The following is a 19029-nucleotide window of genomic DNA, read 5'->3' as shown; positions in this document are numbered from 1 at the left end:
TTTAAAACTATCGATTGCATAACATATGTATTTTAAAACCTTATAAAAAAACAAAACAAAAAAATAGTGTTTTTGTGTGATCTCTCGCCAGTGACGTATGCGGAAGTGAAAGCACCGACGATGTCCATGCCAAAACATCTCAATGTGGTGCCTTGCTACGACAAAGTTCGCAATTTAACATAGTAGAGTGGCATGTTATAAGATTATTCACGATGGGAACAATTGGCGTCTCTGGTGTTCATAGAGTATGCCTTTAATCGCGCAAACAAAGGAGAGTTTAAATTAGCTCAGTTTGTAACCCTGTACACAGTTTTGTCATCGCTCACGCTAAACTCGCGTCAAAAACAGACAAAATGTCGGTCTTTCCAAAGATTTCTCTGAGGCCGGAGGTCGCCGATTACCTGAAGGGTGTCTTCTTGAACAGAGAGGTACGTTTTGATGAAAAAATGCACATTTTCTATCATGGTACTGGAAGAAATCGTGATTATCCCAATGGAGTATTGTTTCACCGTGACCCCCAAACATGAGGGGTCTTGATGGAATTTTGTAAAAGTACGTTTGAGTTACGTTTGAGTACCTTGTATGTTTAATGTGGACGTTTTATGTGGGTTTTTTTTTTGTCCAATGTTGTACTTCAAATAAAAAAATCTATGTAATGCTTAGTCTGTTTTGTAATAAAATAAATGAAATGATTTTTTTTTGTTTGTTGCAAGTTGTTGTCGTCCATTGGCCATCAGGAAGCTGAATGTCATTTCCAGACGCTCCTTACCTGCCTGTCGCACCCGCCGTCTTACACCTGTGTCCGGGGCAGTGTCCACCTGGCGCCGCTGGGAGAAATCAAACGTAAACTGGGCGAAGAGCTAAGGAGGGTGAGATTAAAAGAAAGAAAAAGTTTACCTCCGAGTTGTCATCGAAAATGTCACGTTTACGTTTGTTTATGTCGGGACTGGGAGTAGCAAACGTCTGGATCGGAGAATGAGATGGAGATCGTCCCGCATCCCAGCGTTCCGGATGTGCTTCTGATTCCTGTGGTCGGACCCAGGTTCGAGACTACGCCGCTGCTTTAAGAAACACACCTGTTCACCTTTTTAACCCATATTGGGTTATTTAAATATATTTTGAGAAACAAAACATTTTTCTTCTTCCAAAAGAAAGAAATGTAACATGAGGAAAGTTGTTGATTTCTTTTTTTTTGTCTTTTCCAGATGTGTGCAGCAGCTCAACTCCGAGGTGGTGGTGGGTGCACAGTGCGGCAACGCCGTGCTGAGGGGCGCTCACGTCTTTGCCCCCGGAATACTCGCTTGCCCAAAGTGTAAATACCATTTCACGCAAAAAAACACTTGTGGTGACATCATCATAAAGGTTGTTGATGTTTATATTGCAGACATGAAAGCCGGGGACGCAGTGTCAGTGTTCTCCGACCTAGAGGGAAAATGTACCCGGGGAGCATTCAACTTCCATGGCAAGAGGACATTTGTGGGGAACGGCGTGGCCGAAAAGGACCGTGCCGGCATTTTTGGCATGGGAGAAACCATCAGGTAGTTGCAGATTTTGGGGTGAAACGCGAGGATGGCGACCACAAGTGGATAAAAGTAATGCTTGCACCCCATGTGCACATTTTAATTTTTTTTTTTTTTTTTTATCAGATGAATCAATGGGAAAATCTAATCAATTCTAAAATATTTAATAGATACACTTTTTCCTATTTGCCATCACTACTACCCGTGACACGATGGTGTCCCTATTTTGTTATTATTGTCACAGTTTTGACGTTTGCTGACACGCAACGATGGTTTGAAATTCCAAATTGTGAGTTGCGTGTCTTGCGTTTGCAGGGGCCTCGGCGTGCGTATGACTGAGCCCCTTTACTGGAGCCCCTCTTTTGATGGAGTGTTACCTCACCTGGCCTTCTTACAGGTAAAAATCATTAACTGAAGTTCTCCGCTTGGAAAAAAAAAAAAAAAAGGGGGGTTTTCTTTGGCTCAAAACATTACACAAGACATTAGCAAGTCCACATTTTTGGAGGTTCCAGACTTTGCAGAGCAGTATGGTCGTAAAAATTTTTTTTTTCATGCCAGAATCTTCCATCTGTGGTCGTGGGCCACGTTTTGGGTCCTCGTCCCGGAGAGCGCGTCCTGGACATGTGCGCCGCCCCGGGCGGGAAGACGTGCCACATCGCCGCCCTCATGGAAGATCGGGTACACTGCAGAATGACATCACCACCACCTCCCCTCTCTCACAAGTACTTAATTTCTTTTCTTTTTTTGTCCTCAGGGTGAAGTGGTGGCCTTGGACAGGATCCGAAACAAGATGGAGCTGATTCGCCAGAATGCTGAAAAGTTACAGTTGCGTAGCGTGAAGGCGTTTTGCTTCAACAGCACCAAAGTCGTAAGCGACGGCATCATCGGCGACGGAGAAGGTGACACCACCACGCCAGAATGAATTAATCATGATTTTAAACATGTACACTCTATTTAATTTTGTTGTATTTTTGAGTAGAGTATAACTGTAGAGTGCTAAAAATCGTATAAAAATACCCCAGATTGCATTTTTTTTTTGTTGATGTGTTTTAGGAGGCTGATACGAATTAACGACACGACCAGCCATCTTTGAGTTAGTCTCACTCGTCCGTGTTCTTGGCCGTTCTCTAGGGCCGCCCTTCCCTCCCGAGAGCTTTGACCGCGTGCTTTTGGACGCGCCCTGCAGCGGCCTCGGCCAGAGGCCAAACATGGCGAGCACCTGGAGTCTGAAGGAGGTTTGCTCCTACCCACCCCTCCAAAGAAGTCTCTTCCATGCCGTACGCACAGTATGCTTTACTTGACTTTTCACCACTAGATGGCAGTGGAGTCACACTTGTAACACCACTTGCTGTTGGACAAGTTCAGGATGTTAGTATGTGATTCTATGGCATCATTTGAATAATATTTTCGAAATGAATATATATATATATATATATAAGGGTATGACTATCAATATGTATGAGCATTTAATGGGAAAGTACGAGATACAGTAGCTTTAGTATCGATCAAGTTTTTTTAATGCCATTTCAGACAATTACAAAATGAATGCATAATTTCAATGTGATCAAATAACAGAAAAAAAAATAACCAGGCACGTGATAAAATAAAAAATACCCGATCGACTTCTTTTGTAGCGTCTACAATTTTGCCAACATCATTTAATTTTATTACAGGCAAAATGTGTCCTATAGCCTACTATTAGTAAAAGGAAGACAATGTTAAAACTCGCATTAATACTTAATCATCTATCAAATTTAGTATCAAATATTCACAATACTTTTTTCTTTTGTTCAAAATATATTAGTATAACCAATTGTATGATATTTTTGTGGTCCAAACATTTATCAACGACTGGTGAGCATCTTGTTTTCAGCTGATTGAAACGGGTATTACTGAAATACTTGCACTGTGAATGAATTTTGTACTTGCAGGCGGTGCGCGCATTAAAGCGCGGCGGCGTCCTGGTGTACAGTACCTGCACGGTGACACTGGCGGAGAACGAGGAGCAGGTGGCCTGGGCCCTTCGCACCTTCCCCGGACTCAGGCTGCTTCCTCAGGTAAGAAGACCGACAACTCCGTCCCGTCTTTTTCCCCCCTCCTCACACGCGCAATTGAATGTCTCGCCTCTCCAGGAGCCTCACTTGGGGGGCGAGGGCATGCCGGGGGCGGGGCTGACCCCGGAGCAGCTCAGCCTCCTCCAGAGGTTCCGACCAGAGTTGAGCTGGGAGGCCGCCGCCGCCGCCGCCGCGACGCCCCTCGTCAGCAGGGCCGACAGCGACACCATCGGGTTCTTTATTGCCAAGTTCCAGAAAAACGGACTCGCTCCATGTGGGGATGCTCGGGAACAAAAGCACACTTGACGCTTAAGTACTGAAAACATTGTAATATGCGTGTCAGGCCAGTAGATGGGGATGTCACTATGTAATAGCCATAGTACCCCCAACAAAAACGGACTTTTTTTTTTTTTTTTTTTTTTCACCAGTTTTTAGTGGTTGACAAACTAATAAAAGGGAAAAGAAAAACACTCAAGTTGGCGAGCAGGTCTTAAATATTCTTGTGATGTCCCCTGGCTTGCTACGGTCCGCGTCGTCATCATCACTCCATGATGGGTGGTTGGTTAAACAGTTAAACAGTTGTAAACAATTCAATCCACTCACGATACTCCCAGCAGGTAAGTGAATATGCATCGGAAATAAGCAAGATAATGAGCTTGAAATAATGTCATTCACAGACGTTTTTTTTTTGGGGGGGGAGGAGTGACGGAATGTAAAGACGGAATACTTTAATGCTACTGATTAAAAAAAAAAAAATCGCTGTCATATCCCTCTTGACCCCACTGCCTTTTAGCAAGCAATGTCGGGATAAGCCGCATAAACACTGAGGGAGAGGGCGAATGCAGCAGCGTTGCCGTGACAACAGTGACGACACCGTTGCCACGGCGATGGCGTATTCCTCGCCAGCGCGCGCAAACCAGGAAGTGGCGGAGTCACGAGAGATATTAACAATTTATGGCAGCCAGCGAAAATGGACTTTGCTCATCCCCAAGGCCAATTTCTGGATATTTGTCTAGCTGGCAGGATTCCCAGGAAAACACCGGAGCGCTCCACTCGGAGCCTATTTTAGACTCATCCCACTTTGCTCGTGACGTTGCCTTGACGACGGCCCCGTGAGCCTACCTCAATTTTTCAGTAGCGTTTTAAGCGAGGGGGAAGAAGAAGAAAAACTATTTATAGATGCGGCAGCCTGGGTGTTTTCAAAGAGCAACGCAACTGTTCTAAGAGCGTTTAATACACATTTAAAAACCCGCGCTGCTAACCAATGTAGCCTTGAAAACATTTTTGTATCTTGCGCTATGATTGGATATGTTGGCATTCTTACTACCCGATGATCCTGAGTGATTATCGTGTGATGTGATCTGTGTTACAATAGTTTCCCCTCGCCGAAATCAAAGCCAAATTTGACCCTTTTTCACTTTGGAGGTTCCACTGCACCGCTAATTTCAAACGACGCGTTTCTGGAGGTCGAAGCTTCGAAAGCTACCGGGCTGTTTTTACATCAAACATGAATTTGGTGTATATGATTTCTATGGAACACTGTACCGTATTTCCTCATGTAAGAAGGCGGTGGTAAACTTACTGTTGTTTCCAAAGCTATAAAAACGCCGAGCAAAGGACTCGCTGCAAACACACAAACACGGCGACTCACTCGACCGATCAATTCTGGAAGGACGTCTGAAAGAAAAAAAAAAAAAAACATCAGCGAAGTAGCTGCAGGTGGGAAATATCGTGAAGGAAAAAAAAAAAAGCACGGCTCAGTACATGAACAAAAAGTCATGCTTTTTTTTTTTTTTTTTTTTTTTAATCAAATATGCATATTTGTGAACATTCATGCATATCCATAAGGATCTAGGCATAGACACGTGTGTACGTAGATGTAAAAAGTCTACACAGATTTGTGTGATTGTAAGCGTGAGACCGAGATGAATCATTTTAAATCCCGCTCCACCATTAATGCGGAAAAAAAAAACGAAGAGGGTAAATTTAAAAAGAAAATATGAGATTCTGTTTGATCAAGTGTGGGGGGGTGTGGCTGATCAGAACGAACCAATAACATTCAAATCCTTGGGCCGGCATTTTTAGTGGCTCACTTTGAATAAAGTTCCGCTGTTCTAGTTGGCTTTCCTGGCATGGACAGGTTACGTTAACGGTGAAAAAAGTCGGTCCCTTTTTTTTTTTTTTTTTTTTTTGGGGCATTTGAACAGGGTTGTGTAGACTTTTTCTATCCACCGTATGCTTGTATCTACGTCATAGAAACGCCGCCATGAAAAACTGGAAGGAAGTGGATATAAATAGGATGCTGTGGTTTGGAGGTGTAGCAGCACAACAGGACAGGAGGGAGGGACATGGGGGGCCGGGGGAGGGGGGAGGGGGGGGCAGTAAAAACGTGGTCTACTGGGGGATGTACGAGTCTCGGGCCCATTCGCCCGCGTCGCCCCTCTTTTTGGGCTCTCTGTCATAGTGGTGGTGGTCCCGCGCGGGCCTTTGTTGTTGTTGTTGTTGTTGTTGTTGTTGGTGGTGATGGTGGTGAGTGCGCTGCTTGTTGCGTTCATTGTGGTCCTGCTCGCGTTCCTTGGAGCGATGGTGGTGGTGATGATGGTGGTGGTTGTGGTCCCGGTGGGCTTGCCGGGGATCCCCCAAGTCCTCGTCCTCCTCCTCCTCCTCCTCCTCCTCCGCCTCTTCCCGGTTGGCGTCCTGCTGCTGCTGGCGGTGGTGGTGGTGGAGGAGCTGCGTGTGAGGCTCGGCGTAAGCGGCGTCCTTGTTCTCGGGGCTCTCCGAGTCCAGCGTCTCCTGCCGGGCCAGGCCCCTGCTGCGGTGGCGGTGGCGGTGGTGATGGTGGTGGTGTCGGTGGTGCTGGGCGTGAGGCGCCGCTCTCCGGGACGACTCGGTCCTCGGCGGACGCTCCTCCTCCTCCTCCTCCTCTTCCTCCTCGGCGGCGGCGGCGGCGTCCTCCTCGCCGTCGGCCCGGTCCTGGTTCTGATGGCGGTGGTGGTGGTGATGGTGGTGCTCCTCTCTGGAGCCCTTCCTCTCCACTAACGCCTTGTCTGCTCGATGCTCTGCACCGCCGCCCTGATACGGAATAGGAGGAAATCTCAGTCAACCAATGTTGCAATCATCATTTTTGGAATATTGACTGCATTTTGTGAAGTTCCCCGTCTGCGTCTTTAGCCGAGCCCGGCGGTCCCAGTCCGTCCCTCGTGATATACGTTTGATTTTTCATTACTATTTTTGCCTCACTCTGCCTCTGTAGAACATGACACACTTATTAAAAAGATTGCTCTATGAAAAATGGATTATGTTCTACACTTTCTATACAGAAATTTGTCAATAGCTTTAAGTCTTTTTGTTCTGTCAGTTTTCAAAATTGCAATTTATTATTATTATTTTTTTCCCCAAATCTTACAATAATGAGACTGTATTTACTCTATTTTGTAACAAATGTGTCTTTGTCGTAATTTTGCATTTTGATTACCATAGTCAAAATAGAATATTTACATTGTCATTGTAAATTAGTCATCATAATATTGCTTTCTGATTGTCTGGGAGTACTTCATTTTTACTTTACCATATATTTGAATATTTTATTATTTAGTTTTAGCACCCCCTTTGCTAATTCTTTTTAATGTTCATTTCTACATCTTGATTAATTTCAAATATTTGTTACACCAACATTACAAGCTAATATCATTCAAATAAAATGTACGGTATATTTTGCCGTAAATTTGTCCTATTTCGGCGGCACTATTCAAACCACAAGTCTTGCTTCATGATACTTGTCATAAAAAAAAAAAAAAAAAAAAAAATTGAAAACGAGTTTTTTTCGATTTTTTAAGCTTGCCACATTCGTACGACAGTTAAACAGAATAGCTCTTGTTCAAGCTTTGCTGCGTAACTGATCCGTTGTGACGCTTGCGTACCTGCGCGCCCGAAGAGGAGGGCAAGGTGGCGGCGGGCATCTTGCTCAGCAGCGGGTCCGGGGCGTCGCAGCTGTTGGGGTGAGTGCTCTTCCAATAGGCCTCCAGGTAGTCGGCCATGTGCTCGCACGCGTCCTCCAGCTGGTTCTCGTCCAGGATGATGTCAAACATCTCCTGAGGACGGCAGGGAGTAAAATCACACACACAAAAAAAAAAGAACAAAAATAAAACAAGTAACAAGTAGGATGGTTCCGGCGGCTTACTGGCGGGCACTGTGCCAGCTTGTCGGCCGCCACCATCTGGACGTTGAGGTGTTTGGCCTGAGACTTGCCTCGTGACTTGATGAGTCTCTGCAGCACCTGAAGGCAACACAACACGGTGGCTTGTGTGGACAAAAATATGAATCACCATTGTTTGGGCAGCAATTAAAATCATCCCAATTATTCAAACGATTATTTTTTATTTTGTATTTTTTTTTTGGGGGCACAACCAATCGCGCCTCACATTCGGAATACAGCTCAGCCGTGATTGGCCGTCGTGAGCAGATGTCATTTTCAGTCGACAGTCGATAAAATGGCCGCCCCCTGAGATGGCTGGAAACGAGCGCATTTTTGCTGCTTAACTTATAGTCCACAAACGCGAGATGAATCAGAATGCCGCGTTTCAACTCGTGGGCCTGCTGGGAAACATATTCTTGAAAAAAAAAAAACACGTTTGGGTCCGCAGGAGCCCTGCGAATGTAAAAATACAATCGCACACCATCCACGTGGCTATAATGCGTCCGTCTTCTCTTGAGCGAGCGAGCGACTCTCACCTTGGGGGAGGTGATCTTGACGTAGACGATAATGGGGGCCAGGGACGTCTTGCCCAGCTGCGACGGGTGGTTGATGGTGTCCGCGTCCAGGATGACAAGCTGCAGCGTCCGCGCTAGCTCGAAAATGCGCTCCCTCTCTCTCTGGACCTCGGCTAAAAAAGGCGGACAATAAGAATCCTCGGATCTCCTCCAAAACAAAAACAAACTCCAGTGGTATGCCAAAGGATGTAAAGAAAACGTTTTCTGTATTTGTAGCGGACATGTTTCCCTTTTTCTTTTACTAATGTGGCGGTAACAAGTGAAACTCTGGATAATTGTGAAATTCTGTCAACTCTTCACTATATACTCACCCAAGTTGGAGCGCGTGTTGGAGCGCTCGATGATGGCGTGCTTGCTGGGGTGGTTCAGGACGGAGCGCTTGGCGAGCGAGATGTCCGCCGTGACGCGAGTGATGGAGATTCTGAGGGGGGGAAAACAAAATGACAAAGTCAGACAAGGGCGTGAGCAGCGTGACAAATGACTAGAGAAAGACCGAGATTTTTTTTTTGTTTTTTTTCAGGGTCGATACCATTACCGATTATTAGTAGTCAAGGAGGCCGATAACCGATATTTGGAGCCGATATTCATTTTCAGTGAAAAGGAAATTTTGGCATCAAAAAATAAAACGAATGAAAACTCTTAACTTTGCTGCAATGCCTGCACGCATGTTTGTTGAGCATTTTCTTCAGATTTGCATAATGTTGATGTTTTTTATTATTACACATTTTTTACATTATGCACCTTGGTTGTAAAATTCCAACAAAGTTCAGGGAGCTCCCAGGGTCATCAGCGCGTCTTCAAAAGTTACATGAAAACTTGAAACAATTGCTCCCTACAACTTTTTCGACAGTAAATAACATTCTCCAAAATTTCAAAATGAGAGAAATGTTCAAATTTGTTTTGAGTGTTTTCAGGGTCAGCAGACTCTCTAATAAAGTGAACTGAAAATTTAAACAAATAGTTACTTGAAGTTAACACAATTATAAATTGATTTATTATCGGCCAACAGATTTTTTTAAAAAAAAGGCCGACACCGATATTCATCAAAATGCCGATTATCGGCACCGATAATCGGTCCATCCCTACGAATGACGATCTGTTGAAATATGTAAACGCCTCACCTTGCCCAAAGAGTATACGAGGCACCTGTGAAGTTGAGTGCGCGTGTGTGTGTGAGAAGAATACTGTTTATTTGCGCGCGCGTGTGTGTGTGTGTGAGATGCACGCAGATGCGCGTTCCCCCGTCTCAGACGAGTCCACGTTGAAAAAGCAGAATCCCGCTCGGCCTCAAAGAAGTCCACTATGGCCTATTAAGGACATGCCTATTTAAAGCAGCGACACACTCTCGTCTCCCCGGGCCAACTTGTTACTTACTCCCTCGGGGGGAGGGGGGGTGGGGGGGTGGATGGAGGAGGAATGAGGAAGAAAGCGGGATGAGAACCTACCGTCCCTCAAATCGGTGCTTCAAAAAGTCAAACAGTGCTTTTTGCATCATGTCGGTCACCTGGAAAAAAAAAAACAAAACAATTCAATCATTTTGCTGTTTTTTTTGTTGTTTTTTTTTTTAAATCCAATAAAGTTCTGCAATACGGGTGTTCTACGAACGGCATTTTGTGCTAATGTGCCCCGACGCACCTCGTAGCCCTTCAGCGACGGTCCGACGAGAACCACGGGCCGCATGGAAGGCACCACATCGTAGGGAGGAACGTGCTCCGCCTTTAGAGAGGGAGCAGAGCCAAATCAAAAATGCGCAAACGCAAGTCATCGTGCAGAACGAGGACAGCGGCCAAACGTCTGCGGCACCAAGAGGACCTTCCGGCCCCATGAGATGAGAGCAACTCTCGACAATCCGATTGGGGCACACCACTTCATTTTCCACCATCTCATTTCATAACGCGGATGCCATTGCAAGCGTCAGCCGCAAACCAGTGAACGAGGGGAAAACAGACAAGCTCAGCGTGTGCGGCACACGATATTCATATGGATATCGGTCAGAAGGTTCGACTCATCCGTGTATGTTTGGGAACGGGGGAAGGTCGAGCGGGCGCACAGGCGCAACTTACCGACTTCTGCTTCTGCTTGGCTGCGGTGAGCAGAAAAAGAGAGAGAGAGAGAGAGAGAGAGAAAAAGTTCAGGAGGAGAAACGCGCATGCTGGCGGGTGCTCGGCGGAGGACGAGAAGACGCGGCAGCCGCCGGGCGGAGGAACGCCAAAGACCGAGGCCCGCCGTCCAGGTTTACCTTCTTAAAAAAGGGCATTCGTTTTTCTTTTGCTAAGGGGGACGTGACAGTGTTGGCTCCGCATCGGGGGGAGCGCAGGATGACCGCCGGCTCATTGTCGTCTGGGTCTAAGCCTGCGGCGTCTATGTCAACGGCTGTCAACGGCGGGTAAGAATTATCGGCAGGAGGGAAAGGGAGCGTCCGATTTGCCGGCGCGGGACGCTTACCAGACGACGGGGGGGTCGACTTCCGGGAGTTTGAAACCACTTCACCTAAACTGGAGGAGGAGTTTGCTCCCAGTTTGCTGCAACGAAACGGAAACGGAAATAAGAGCAAAACAGAGCTATTATGATGATGATTATTAGGATTTCTTTCTTTCTTTTTTTTTGTTTTTTTTTACCTGGAATGGAACTTGCCCTGTTTGGCTCTCTGCTCCTGGAGGACCCGAGTGTTTTCCAGCTTCACCGGACTGGGAATGAAACCGATGTCGCAGCCTTCCTTCACCAGGCGCCCTATCCACCAGTCATTGTTGAATTTCTACGGCAAAGTAAGGCAACGTCTTCAGCGGTTGGCGTCGCCGGGCGAGGCCGGCGCGTCCGTCCGCGCGTCCGTCCGCTCGTCACCTCTTTGACATGGAGGAAGTCTTTGGCCTCGAAGGAGAGCGCCATGCCGGGTACGGGCACATCGTCGTCGTGACTGGGGCTGTAGTGGACGTTTGTGCGGACGGCAAACGCGACCGGTTTTGTCTGCCGGCACAGAAAAGCCACCGTCAAGCAACATTACGGAACCAGCCGCTCGCCGGCCGGGATAAGAATCAAGCGGCGTAAGCATTTTTTTTATCTGCCGTTCCGCCCCGATCGCTGTCGACCGGAATCGGCGGCAAACTTCCCTCGGGCTCGCATTGCGGCCTAAGTCGCAAAGCAGGTGAGCTGAGTCATTCACAATGCGAACCAGGAGTGGGCCTACAAACGACTATGTCCCTCGGATGAATTTATTGAACAGTACTAAGAGCATTTTTGCAGTAGATTCTGCCGAGGCTTTTTTGGAAGGTCTTTGTCATCGGCGTTAAGACGTCGGAATGACTTTCACGCCTTTCATTTGCGCTGGCAAACCGTCCAAATGATTTTGAAAGGTTATCAAGCGTCAAAAGATCCACCGATTGCATTCTGTTGCCGAGCCGGGAAAAAAAAAAAAAAAAAAAAAAAATGGGGATAAAACTGCAAGGTGGAGACTTTTCCCCCGGCAACACTTTCCTTAATTGCCTTCGCCGATTCTAACGAGCAAATTCTGGCATACGCAGGTGGCGAGTAGTTATCGAGATGTGCAAATTGAGGCGGATCCAAATTTGTTTTGGCTCCGGCGGAGCTCTGCGCTCTGCCGAGTGAATCGGAAAAAAAAAAAAATAGAACTTTATGATTTTGCGGCGACGGGCTTCTTATCAGCTTCCTGTCGCGAGCAAAAGTGCCGCAAGTAAGTATCGGCGATTCATCCTGGGCCCTACCTTGGCCTTGTCGAGCTGCGCCTGAGCTTGTCTCTCCGCCTCCCTGCGTAATGCCTCCTTGTCCTCCTCCAGAGACACATCCGAGTCTGACGGACGGCTGGTGTAGGAATCGGCCGAACCCTGCCGACGCACACCACACACTTTCAAAAAAAAAAAAAATACAATGTCTTTCTAGGAGAGTCATAATAGTTTTTTGGGTGCTTTATGCTAAAAAGCTAGCACACGCCCCAAAATGTTGCGCCTTAAAAGGGGGAAGTCGTTTTTTTTTTTTTTCGATGCATGTTCTATGCAAGTTCACTAGTCGAAACGCGGCATTTTGATTCATATTGCGGAATTTGTGGAATAAGAGTTAATCCGCTCGTTTTGAGCCATCTCCCGGGGCGGCCATTTTGTCACTTCTGTCGACTGAAAACGACATCACAGCTGCTCAGGTTAACGACCAATCACGGCTGACCTGTTTTCTGAAGCTGAGCCCTGATTGGTCATTACCCGAGCCCGGAGCGGTTTGCGATGTCATTTTCAGTCGACGGAAGTGACAAAATGGCCGCCCCCGTGAGAGGGCTCCAAACGGGTGGATTAATAACTCTTATTGCGCAAACGCAATATTTCTCAAAATGCCGCGTTTCAACCCGTGGGCCCGCATACAAGATATTCTTGAAAAAAAAATATGTTTAGTTTGACTTTAAGGTCACCTCTAGTAGTAACCTTCATTCCCAGGGACGTATTTTGAAGACAAATAACAAAGTGAAAAATAAGCACCCCAAAAAAATTTTTGTTCTCCAGTACGTGTGGCGAATATCCGTGTGGCGGTCTGTTTCCGTCTCGCTGGACGGCGCTTCGCAGTTCCGGCGGACAATGGCCTGAGGCGTTTTACGCTCAAGAAGTGGAACGTTACGCAATGGCCAAGTCAATCACCTGACCCGAATCCGACTGAGCATGCGTTCCGCCGAAAGTTTGATTTGATTGCCAATTTGTCCCGTGACTTTTTAGCGAAAACCACACAAATAACGGACAGCTCTAATAACTGCATTGGAAAAAGATCAAAGTGAGCTTTCGGAGCTGGCTTGTTCGTTTTTTTTTTTTTTTTTGTTTTTTGTTTTTTTTACGGCGACCGCCCAAGCGAGACGGTGAAATTAACGTGCGCTTACGTAGGCATCAGAGCTCTTGACGCGACCTCCCTTGGCTCTTTTCAGCAGGCGGATCCAGGTGGCCTTCATCAGCCACGCCGCTCATTCAGTGTCCTGAGCCACTACGACTACCCCCCCCCCCTTGCGCTCAACTTCCCGCCTCCGCCGGACCGGCTACAGGTAGAAACCAGGCTGGCGCCGCCTTTGAACGACCCGCTCGGGGGATGCCGCTCTCATTCCGCTTTCGCCGGCGAGCCTGACGGGCGATCGGCAGGAGCGCGTAAACTCCGCCTCGGCGCTTTTGGACGGCCGCGGCAGGTGCCGGCTCCCGGGGCGGGTCGGGTGGCGGCCGAGTGCCGCATGCTCCCGCCGCCGCCGCCGCCGGAGCCTCTCCTCCTCCCCGTTTGTTGCGGCTTGACAGGCAAGCGAGCCGATCCGTCCCGATTCTTCCCCTTGGCGCTAATGAAGCCGCGCAGGTGCCGCCGTCGCCAGCCTGACGCAAGATCAGGCGCTCTGCATTTGTCACAAGCCCGCCTGTGCTATTTCAGTGATTCTGCCGCTCTGTCTCTGTCCACCCCCTTCCTCCTCCTCCTCCTCCTCCTCCTCCTCCTCCTCCTCCGTCACTCCCCACATTTTTTTCCCCCTCAGTTACCCCCTAACATTGCATCCATCTGCTCGCATTGCGGGGCTGCGGCTGGCCAGCACAACAACGCCTCATGCAGGCGTGCCCCTCGCGACAATAAGTCACGCGGACGCCGCGCTGACGATTACGTTATTGGCACGGACAAGGTCAGAATATTCACATATTGTTTATTTTTCACTTGGTCGGTCCGTCGTCGCAGAAACGTCCAACTCAAACAGTCCCGCCTTTCAGAAAGTGGCGCAAGCTTCGGTTTGCTTGTGTGGGGCGGAGCTAGACGCGCGACCGTCTGGGGCGGTGCAATGAATGGAAATTCAATTACGATTAGAACACTCTAAGATGAGAAAATTGGCATAGTCGATTATTAACGTTCATTGAGATCCGCTGTATTTGTTTGCACAAGGAAATCAGGAATTTATACATTTGCAGCTTTTTAAAAAAAAAAAAAAATTATGACATCACATTTTTTTTATTTTTCTTTGGTCCAAAACGAACTTACATTTATTTGTCTTTTTATTTCAGTCAAGCGTTTTCTCGAAAGTGACCTTCGGCACTATTGGCTCCCTTCTCAGGAAAGGGAAAATGATATTTATATCTAGTAAATACAGTATCTTAAAATACGTTGTTGGATTTGGAGCAGCCAAAAGTTTCTTTGACACCGCTAAAGCCGGGATGTTTTGGCCTTGGAGCAGTTTTTTTTTTTTTTTTTTTTTTTTTTTTTTTGACAGCATCAAGTTCTACAGAAATTATGGATTTTTTTGCGACGGTCGGAGCGTGAAGCATGTGCGCGTGTTGTGAGAAAACAGCAAGACAATAAATTAAGGCGGGGGGGGGGGGGGGGGGGATAATGAGACTTGTAGCGTTCCAAAAAAAAAAAAAAAGAAAGAGGGACGGCGCTGCTGCTGCTGCCGCTGCCGCACAGACGTCAAGGTGACACTGACAGGCCCATGAAAAGTGTTTACCCAGCGATCCGAGCGCCAGCGCATTAGGTGAGTGCATCGTCCCATCGCCTTGATGGCTGTCAGTCACATGACAAGATAGCGTGGCTAGCAAGACATAAGAGCCAGGCGCGGGGTTAGACGACGGCTACCGCTAACCTCCCCCGACACGGGGCAAACCTCATTTGGATTCAAACCAAACAGGAAGTCCATACCTGTTTTTTTTTTGTTTTTTTTTGGTAGTAAGACCAATGAATGAAAAGATTTCTTCACCTGCCCCTTCCTGACAAAATTGGCTTGCGCGGTTAGCTGCACGTTTACACAGCCCCATTGAAATAATTATACAGTGACAATTGCTTTCGACACAGATGTCGGGTGGTGAAGCCAAACATGTTTTTTTTCAAGAATATGTTCCCAGCAGGCCCACTAGTTTGAAACACGGCATTCTGATTCATTTTGCATTTGTGGAATATAAATTAAGCAGAAAAATGCACTCGTTTTTTAGGCGTCTGTGGGGGCGGCCATTTTGTCTTCTGTCCACTGAAAATGACATCACAACCGCTCACGACGACCAATCACGGCTGACCTGTTTTCTGAATCTGAGCCGCGATTGGTCGCTGTGAGCAGTTGTGATGTCATTTTCAGTCGACAGAGGACAAAATGGCCGCCCCCAGAGATGCCTGAAAACGAGTGGATTAACACTTATTCCACAAACGCAATATTTATCAGAATGCCGTGTTTCAACGAGAGGGCTTGCATAGAAGATATTCTTGAAAAAAATATGTCAAGCTTCACACCGAAATAGGGCTGAACGAGAGCTGCTCGATTACGGAAAAAAAACATATTAATCAGGATTATTTGGGTAATAATTGAAATCACGATTATTCAAACGATCATTCATTTTTTTGGTGAATGATGAAGAAAATGTTTAAATGTAAATAACATTAAAGGGACAAATACATGTTTTTGCAAGTACCTTTCGGACCAAACAAAATTGATCAAATTTGTTATTATAAATTAAAAAAAGGTGTAAACCAATTTTGTAATGGTGGAGTGTAATAATCGTAATTGTCATTGAATTTCGAAAAATCGAAAATTAACGATACTATATAAATAAAATTATTTTTCTCTTCCCACGAATTTTTGAAGAAACAAGCTACAAATTCATCTGTACGACAACAAACAACATGATTTTATGGCGTGTTGAATTTGGTCTCATTCACGCTAAAATAACGGCAAATTAACCATGAATGAATCTGAAAGGCAGTTTACGGCGGCACGACGTTGATAAAAAGGCGAAAAACAAGCCAGGTCAGACGGCCAGAATGTCAGGGCTCAAGGGAGATGAAAACCTCTTGGGCGGACGCAATGAAACCAAATGGTGGTTAAAAAGCGAAAAGCGGCAAGCTTGGGCTGAAATGGAAGATGTTTAAAAAAAAAAAGTGTTTTTGTTTTTAGCACTTCTAGCTGCGTATTACGGTCTAATCCCGGGGTCGCTAATAAATATTACCTGCGACTGGCGGCTGCTGTCCCTGACGGGGGCATCGCTCTCATTAGCAGTCAATCCCCTCACTGCGAGGATATTCTTTATCTGACAGCGAGCGAGCGCTATAATAGGATGACGGCCGATGAAGAGGATACAGTTAAGCGAGAGGGGCCGGCCCGAGGGGAGGGACGGGGGAGTCGCCTCTATTTTACGCCTGCGTCATCAATATTCCGGCAGCTTCCTGGCGTACGAGGTGTAAAGACTGCGAGATGATTGATGAGAGCTGGCCGAGAGAGCGGAACGAGCGGCGAGCTAACCATCCCCCGGCGAAAGCAAAACGGCCGACAAACGCGAGCGCCTTGGAGAGCCGTGCGGTCGGCCTCGATGCCTTTCACTTGATGCGGACGGTAATATGACCCCTTTTTAATTTTTTTTTTTTTTTTTACTCTGTTAAATTTTCTGTTTATTTTATTTGTCTTCTGTGTGAAGTTAATAAAAAATGTGAAAAAAAAAAAATTTTGTTTTTTTAAAAAGTTCATTTTGCCGTATCGCTTTTTGTCTGATACGCTAGCTTGCTTATTTCATTCAACTTTTAACCGGGCCATGAAATCATAAATTTCGTTTAAAAAAAAAAAAAAAACCCCGAGAGGACTCACGCTTCAAATCTTGTTTTGTGTTTGTGAAACATGCATCGATGACGCTAAATCGACGAGATTCGACTAAAAATGGATTGAAGCAAAGGTCGTGAAAATCGTCGTTTTTTTTTTCCCCAGACTATTTTGGATTTAGTGAGCGAAACTCATGGCTACTGCAAAAGCAGATACGTGAAAGCCGCCGTCATCGGCAAAGGCGGTTATTTTTCTCTTCCGGGTTGGCTGCGGCTTGGCTCGCGCTCGGCCCCCGTCACCGCAGCCCTCCATTCAAACCTCCGAGCGAGACTCCGACGCGCCAGACGAGAAGACGCGGCGCGCCACTGCAGAGGTTGCAAAGTTCAGGCGGACCTCCGCGGACTCCCAAGTGGCGAACCGAATTTCAAAAAAGCCGGCAGGGCTTGTGGACTCGGGGGTACACGGATCGACCCGGTTCCGACCTCGTCATTTCCCCTCACGGATCCAAACCGAGGCAAAGGTTGTGCGCGACAAAGAAGCATAGCTCGGCGTGCAAGTTTTCTCTTGAAGCGCAACCGTGGGATAACGCCCCTTCAAATGTGCCCCAATAACCTCCATTCAGCCGGAGTCCAAGCCCTTCCCCTCGCAAAGAGAGGAAGGAAGAAAAGCTCGGAAAAGCCTGGAAAGAAAAAAAAAAAAAAAAACTTTCCTGAAACTCACCAAATCGGAGTCCTCGCTAGCCGAGTGAAACATTTCTGCCGGGAGGAAAAAAAAAAAAAAAAAATCTCAGCGGCTGCCCATCTTTGCTGCGCAGCACAGGAATTCCTTTTTGCTTCCGTGTCCGCCCCCCCCCCCCCCCCCACCAAAAAAAAAAAAAAAAAAGTGTGAGTCGGGAAAGGAGTTAAAAGTTCCTTTTCGGTCCTCTTTTGGCCTACTTGAGAGGCACGGCGAGAGGACGAGCGTCTTTCCCACGCTGGGAATCTGCTCCTTCGGAACGCCACAACCGTCAACCAGACCCAAAAAACAAGCCCCCCCACCCCCTTTCCTCCCCAACCTCTGTCCCTCCCACACACACACACGCGCACACGCACACACATTACGGGTAAGCAAGGAAGATCTCTGGCCAACAGGGCTGGCCTGAAAATTCCAGAAAGCAGCTGCAGCCGCTTTTTATGCCTGCGCGCGTGTGTGATCTGTGGAGTTTACACGAGTTCCACTTTGCCTTAAGAAGAGGCTGCGGGGTTCTTTTTTTTTGGGGGGGGGGGGGGGGGGGTTTCGACTGGCTGTATAGCCTGAAACACATGTTGCTGAGACCGGGGATATCAGGAAGTCATTATCCGCACGTCGACGCCGAAACGATTTGTATCTTTCCTCCGCCTCAGTGAGTTGTTTTATGGGCGGCCCAGGCTAAATCCTGGATTATATTGGGTTTGATCAGGGTTAACCCCCCCCCCCGTGAGGATTATGTTGCAGAGCGTGCGCTCGGCACGTGACAAAGCGAAGCGTAGTGTGCGCCAGACAAAACAACGGTTCCAAGAGGAACGTCAGATGCTCGGGCTGACTGACGACTCGACTATTCAGCCGTTTCATTGTTTCATCAAACACATCTCCATTTTTTTTTTTTCCATTTTCTTATTTTTACCTGAATCATGTTTCCGTCCAACTCCCGAGACTTATTCACAATTTATCGAGAAGTATGTGAGAAAGCGGTAACGATGCATCGAAAATTGATTTGAAATCGATTCGCCCAGATTAATCAATGACTTGATTCGATTAATCGAAAATCGAGTCGATTAAATTCACCGAGAAAAGTGATGTCTTGAAACGTTTTTTTTTCATTCCAGGTGCATAGCACATGTTGAATGTGTAGCTCGAATGATGCTTTTGCGCCAAACATCACCGCGTATCGTGCTTGTGGACGGCTGCAGAGCCACACTAGTGCGCAAGCATGGCAGCAATCGGAAGTGAAAATCGAAAAAATCGAATCGAAGCTTCAGTGAATCGTTCCATCCCTATGAGATACACACATGCTAACTATGCTAGCTTCAGCAAAAGGTATCGTATCTAAAAGACAAACGTTGGCTTACCGTCACGCGTAAAACAAAACTTAAAATGACAGGAAATGAAAGGACAGAGCTCGTCTCTCGTAGGAGACTTCCTGAAGTCT

At 46.9% G+C, this 19029-nt stretch overlaps 2 protein-coding genes across 22 annotated transcripts in view; one reads left to right on the top strand and one right to left on the bottom strand.

Moving 5' to 3' along the window:
- The first annotated feature begins 6 nt into the window (after positions 1 to 6).
- Positions 7 to 4049, top strand: nsun6 (NOP2/Sun RNA methyltransferase 6). 4 transcript variants are annotated; one of them, XM_086021459.1, is made up of 11 exons: positions 10 to 428; positions 714 to 869; positions 957 to 1042; positions 1206 to 1312; positions 1385 to 1538; positions 1836 to 1917; positions 2079 to 2198; positions 2275 to 2419; positions 2652 to 2806; positions 3452 to 3577; positions 3653 to 4049. In XM_086021459.1, exons 1-11 carry the CDS (start codon positions 354 to 356, stop codon positions 3878 to 3880), a joined length of 1434 nt encoding a protein of 477 aa, XP_085877585.1. In that variant the 5' UTR covers positions 10 to 353; the 3' UTR covers positions 3881 to 4049. The 4 variants fall into 4 exon arrangements, with proteins under 4 accessions (XP_085877583.1, XP_085877584.1, XP_085877585.1 ...); XM_086021460.1 differs by having other exon boundaries at positions 11 to 428; positions 2652 to 2797; XM_086021457.1 differs by having other exon boundaries at positions 7 to 428; positions 3452 to 4049.
- cacnb2a (calcium channel, voltage-dependent, beta 2a) overlaps positions 3002 to 19029 on the bottom strand; it is a 28449-nt gene continuing 12421 nt past the window's right edge. For 7 of the 18 annotated variants that reach the window (XM_086021435.1, XM_086021438.1, XM_086021447.1 and 4 more), the window contains 11 exons: positions 12064 to 12183; positions 11186 to 11308; positions 10963 to 11099; positions 10584 to 10866; positions 9980 to 10060; positions 9790 to 9848; positions 8656 to 8765; positions 8306 to 8457; positions 7755 to 7850; positions 7495 to 7665; positions 3002 to 6646 (listed from right to left, as the gene is read on the bottom strand). In XM_086021435.1, the coding sequence (XP_085877561.1) occupies positions 5969 to 6646; positions 7495 to 7665; positions 7755 to 7850; positions 8306 to 8457; positions 8656 to 8765; positions 9790 to 9848; positions 9980 to 10060; positions 10584 to 10866; positions 10963 to 11099; positions 11186 to 11308; positions 12064 to 12183 (2010 nt within the window). In that variant the 3' untranslated portion in view covers positions 3002 to 5968. Of the gene's footprint in view, positions 6647 to 7494; positions 7666 to 7754; positions 7851 to 8305; positions 8458 to 8655; positions 8766 to 9789; positions 9849 to 9979; positions 10061 to 10407; positions 10428 to 10583; positions 10867 to 10962; positions 11100 to 11185; positions 11309 to 12063; positions 12204 to 13211; positions 13758 to 17582; positions 17714 to 19029 lie in introns of those variants that run through there. The other 11 variants (XM_086021452.1, XM_086021446.1, XM_086021442.1 and 8 more) reach the window with 11 other exon arrangements.

This window comes from Filicampus tigris, chromosome 21 (genome assembly GCF_054856515.1).
Source record: "Filicampus tigris isolate MCC_2025a chromosome 21, RoL_Ftig_1.0, whole genome shotgun sequence".
In the NCBI taxonomy this organism is placed as follows: Eukaryota; Metazoa; Chordata; class Actinopteri; order Syngnathiformes; family Syngnathidae; genus Filicampus; species Filicampus tigris.
Note: the sequence above shows the minus strand (reverse complement) of the source record. Positions and strands in the feature narration are given on the sequence as shown.

What these genes read in the sequence shown, in the direction of transcription:
- nsun6 (XM_086021457.1), top strand. Translation starts at nt 354, where the DNA reads ATGTCGGTCTTTCCAAAGATTTCTCTGAGGCCGGAGGTCGCCGATTAC. An exon ending in CTCACCTGGCCTTCTTACAG is followed by an intron (nt 1,918 to 2,078) that starts GTAAAAATCATT and finishes TTTTCATGCCAG; the next exon opens with AATCTTCCATCTGTGGTCGT. An exon ending in CATCATCGGCGACGGAGAAG is followed by an intron (nt 2,420 to 2,651) that starts GTGACACCACCA and finishes GCCGTTCTCTAG; the next exon opens with GGCCGCCCTTCCCTCCCGAG.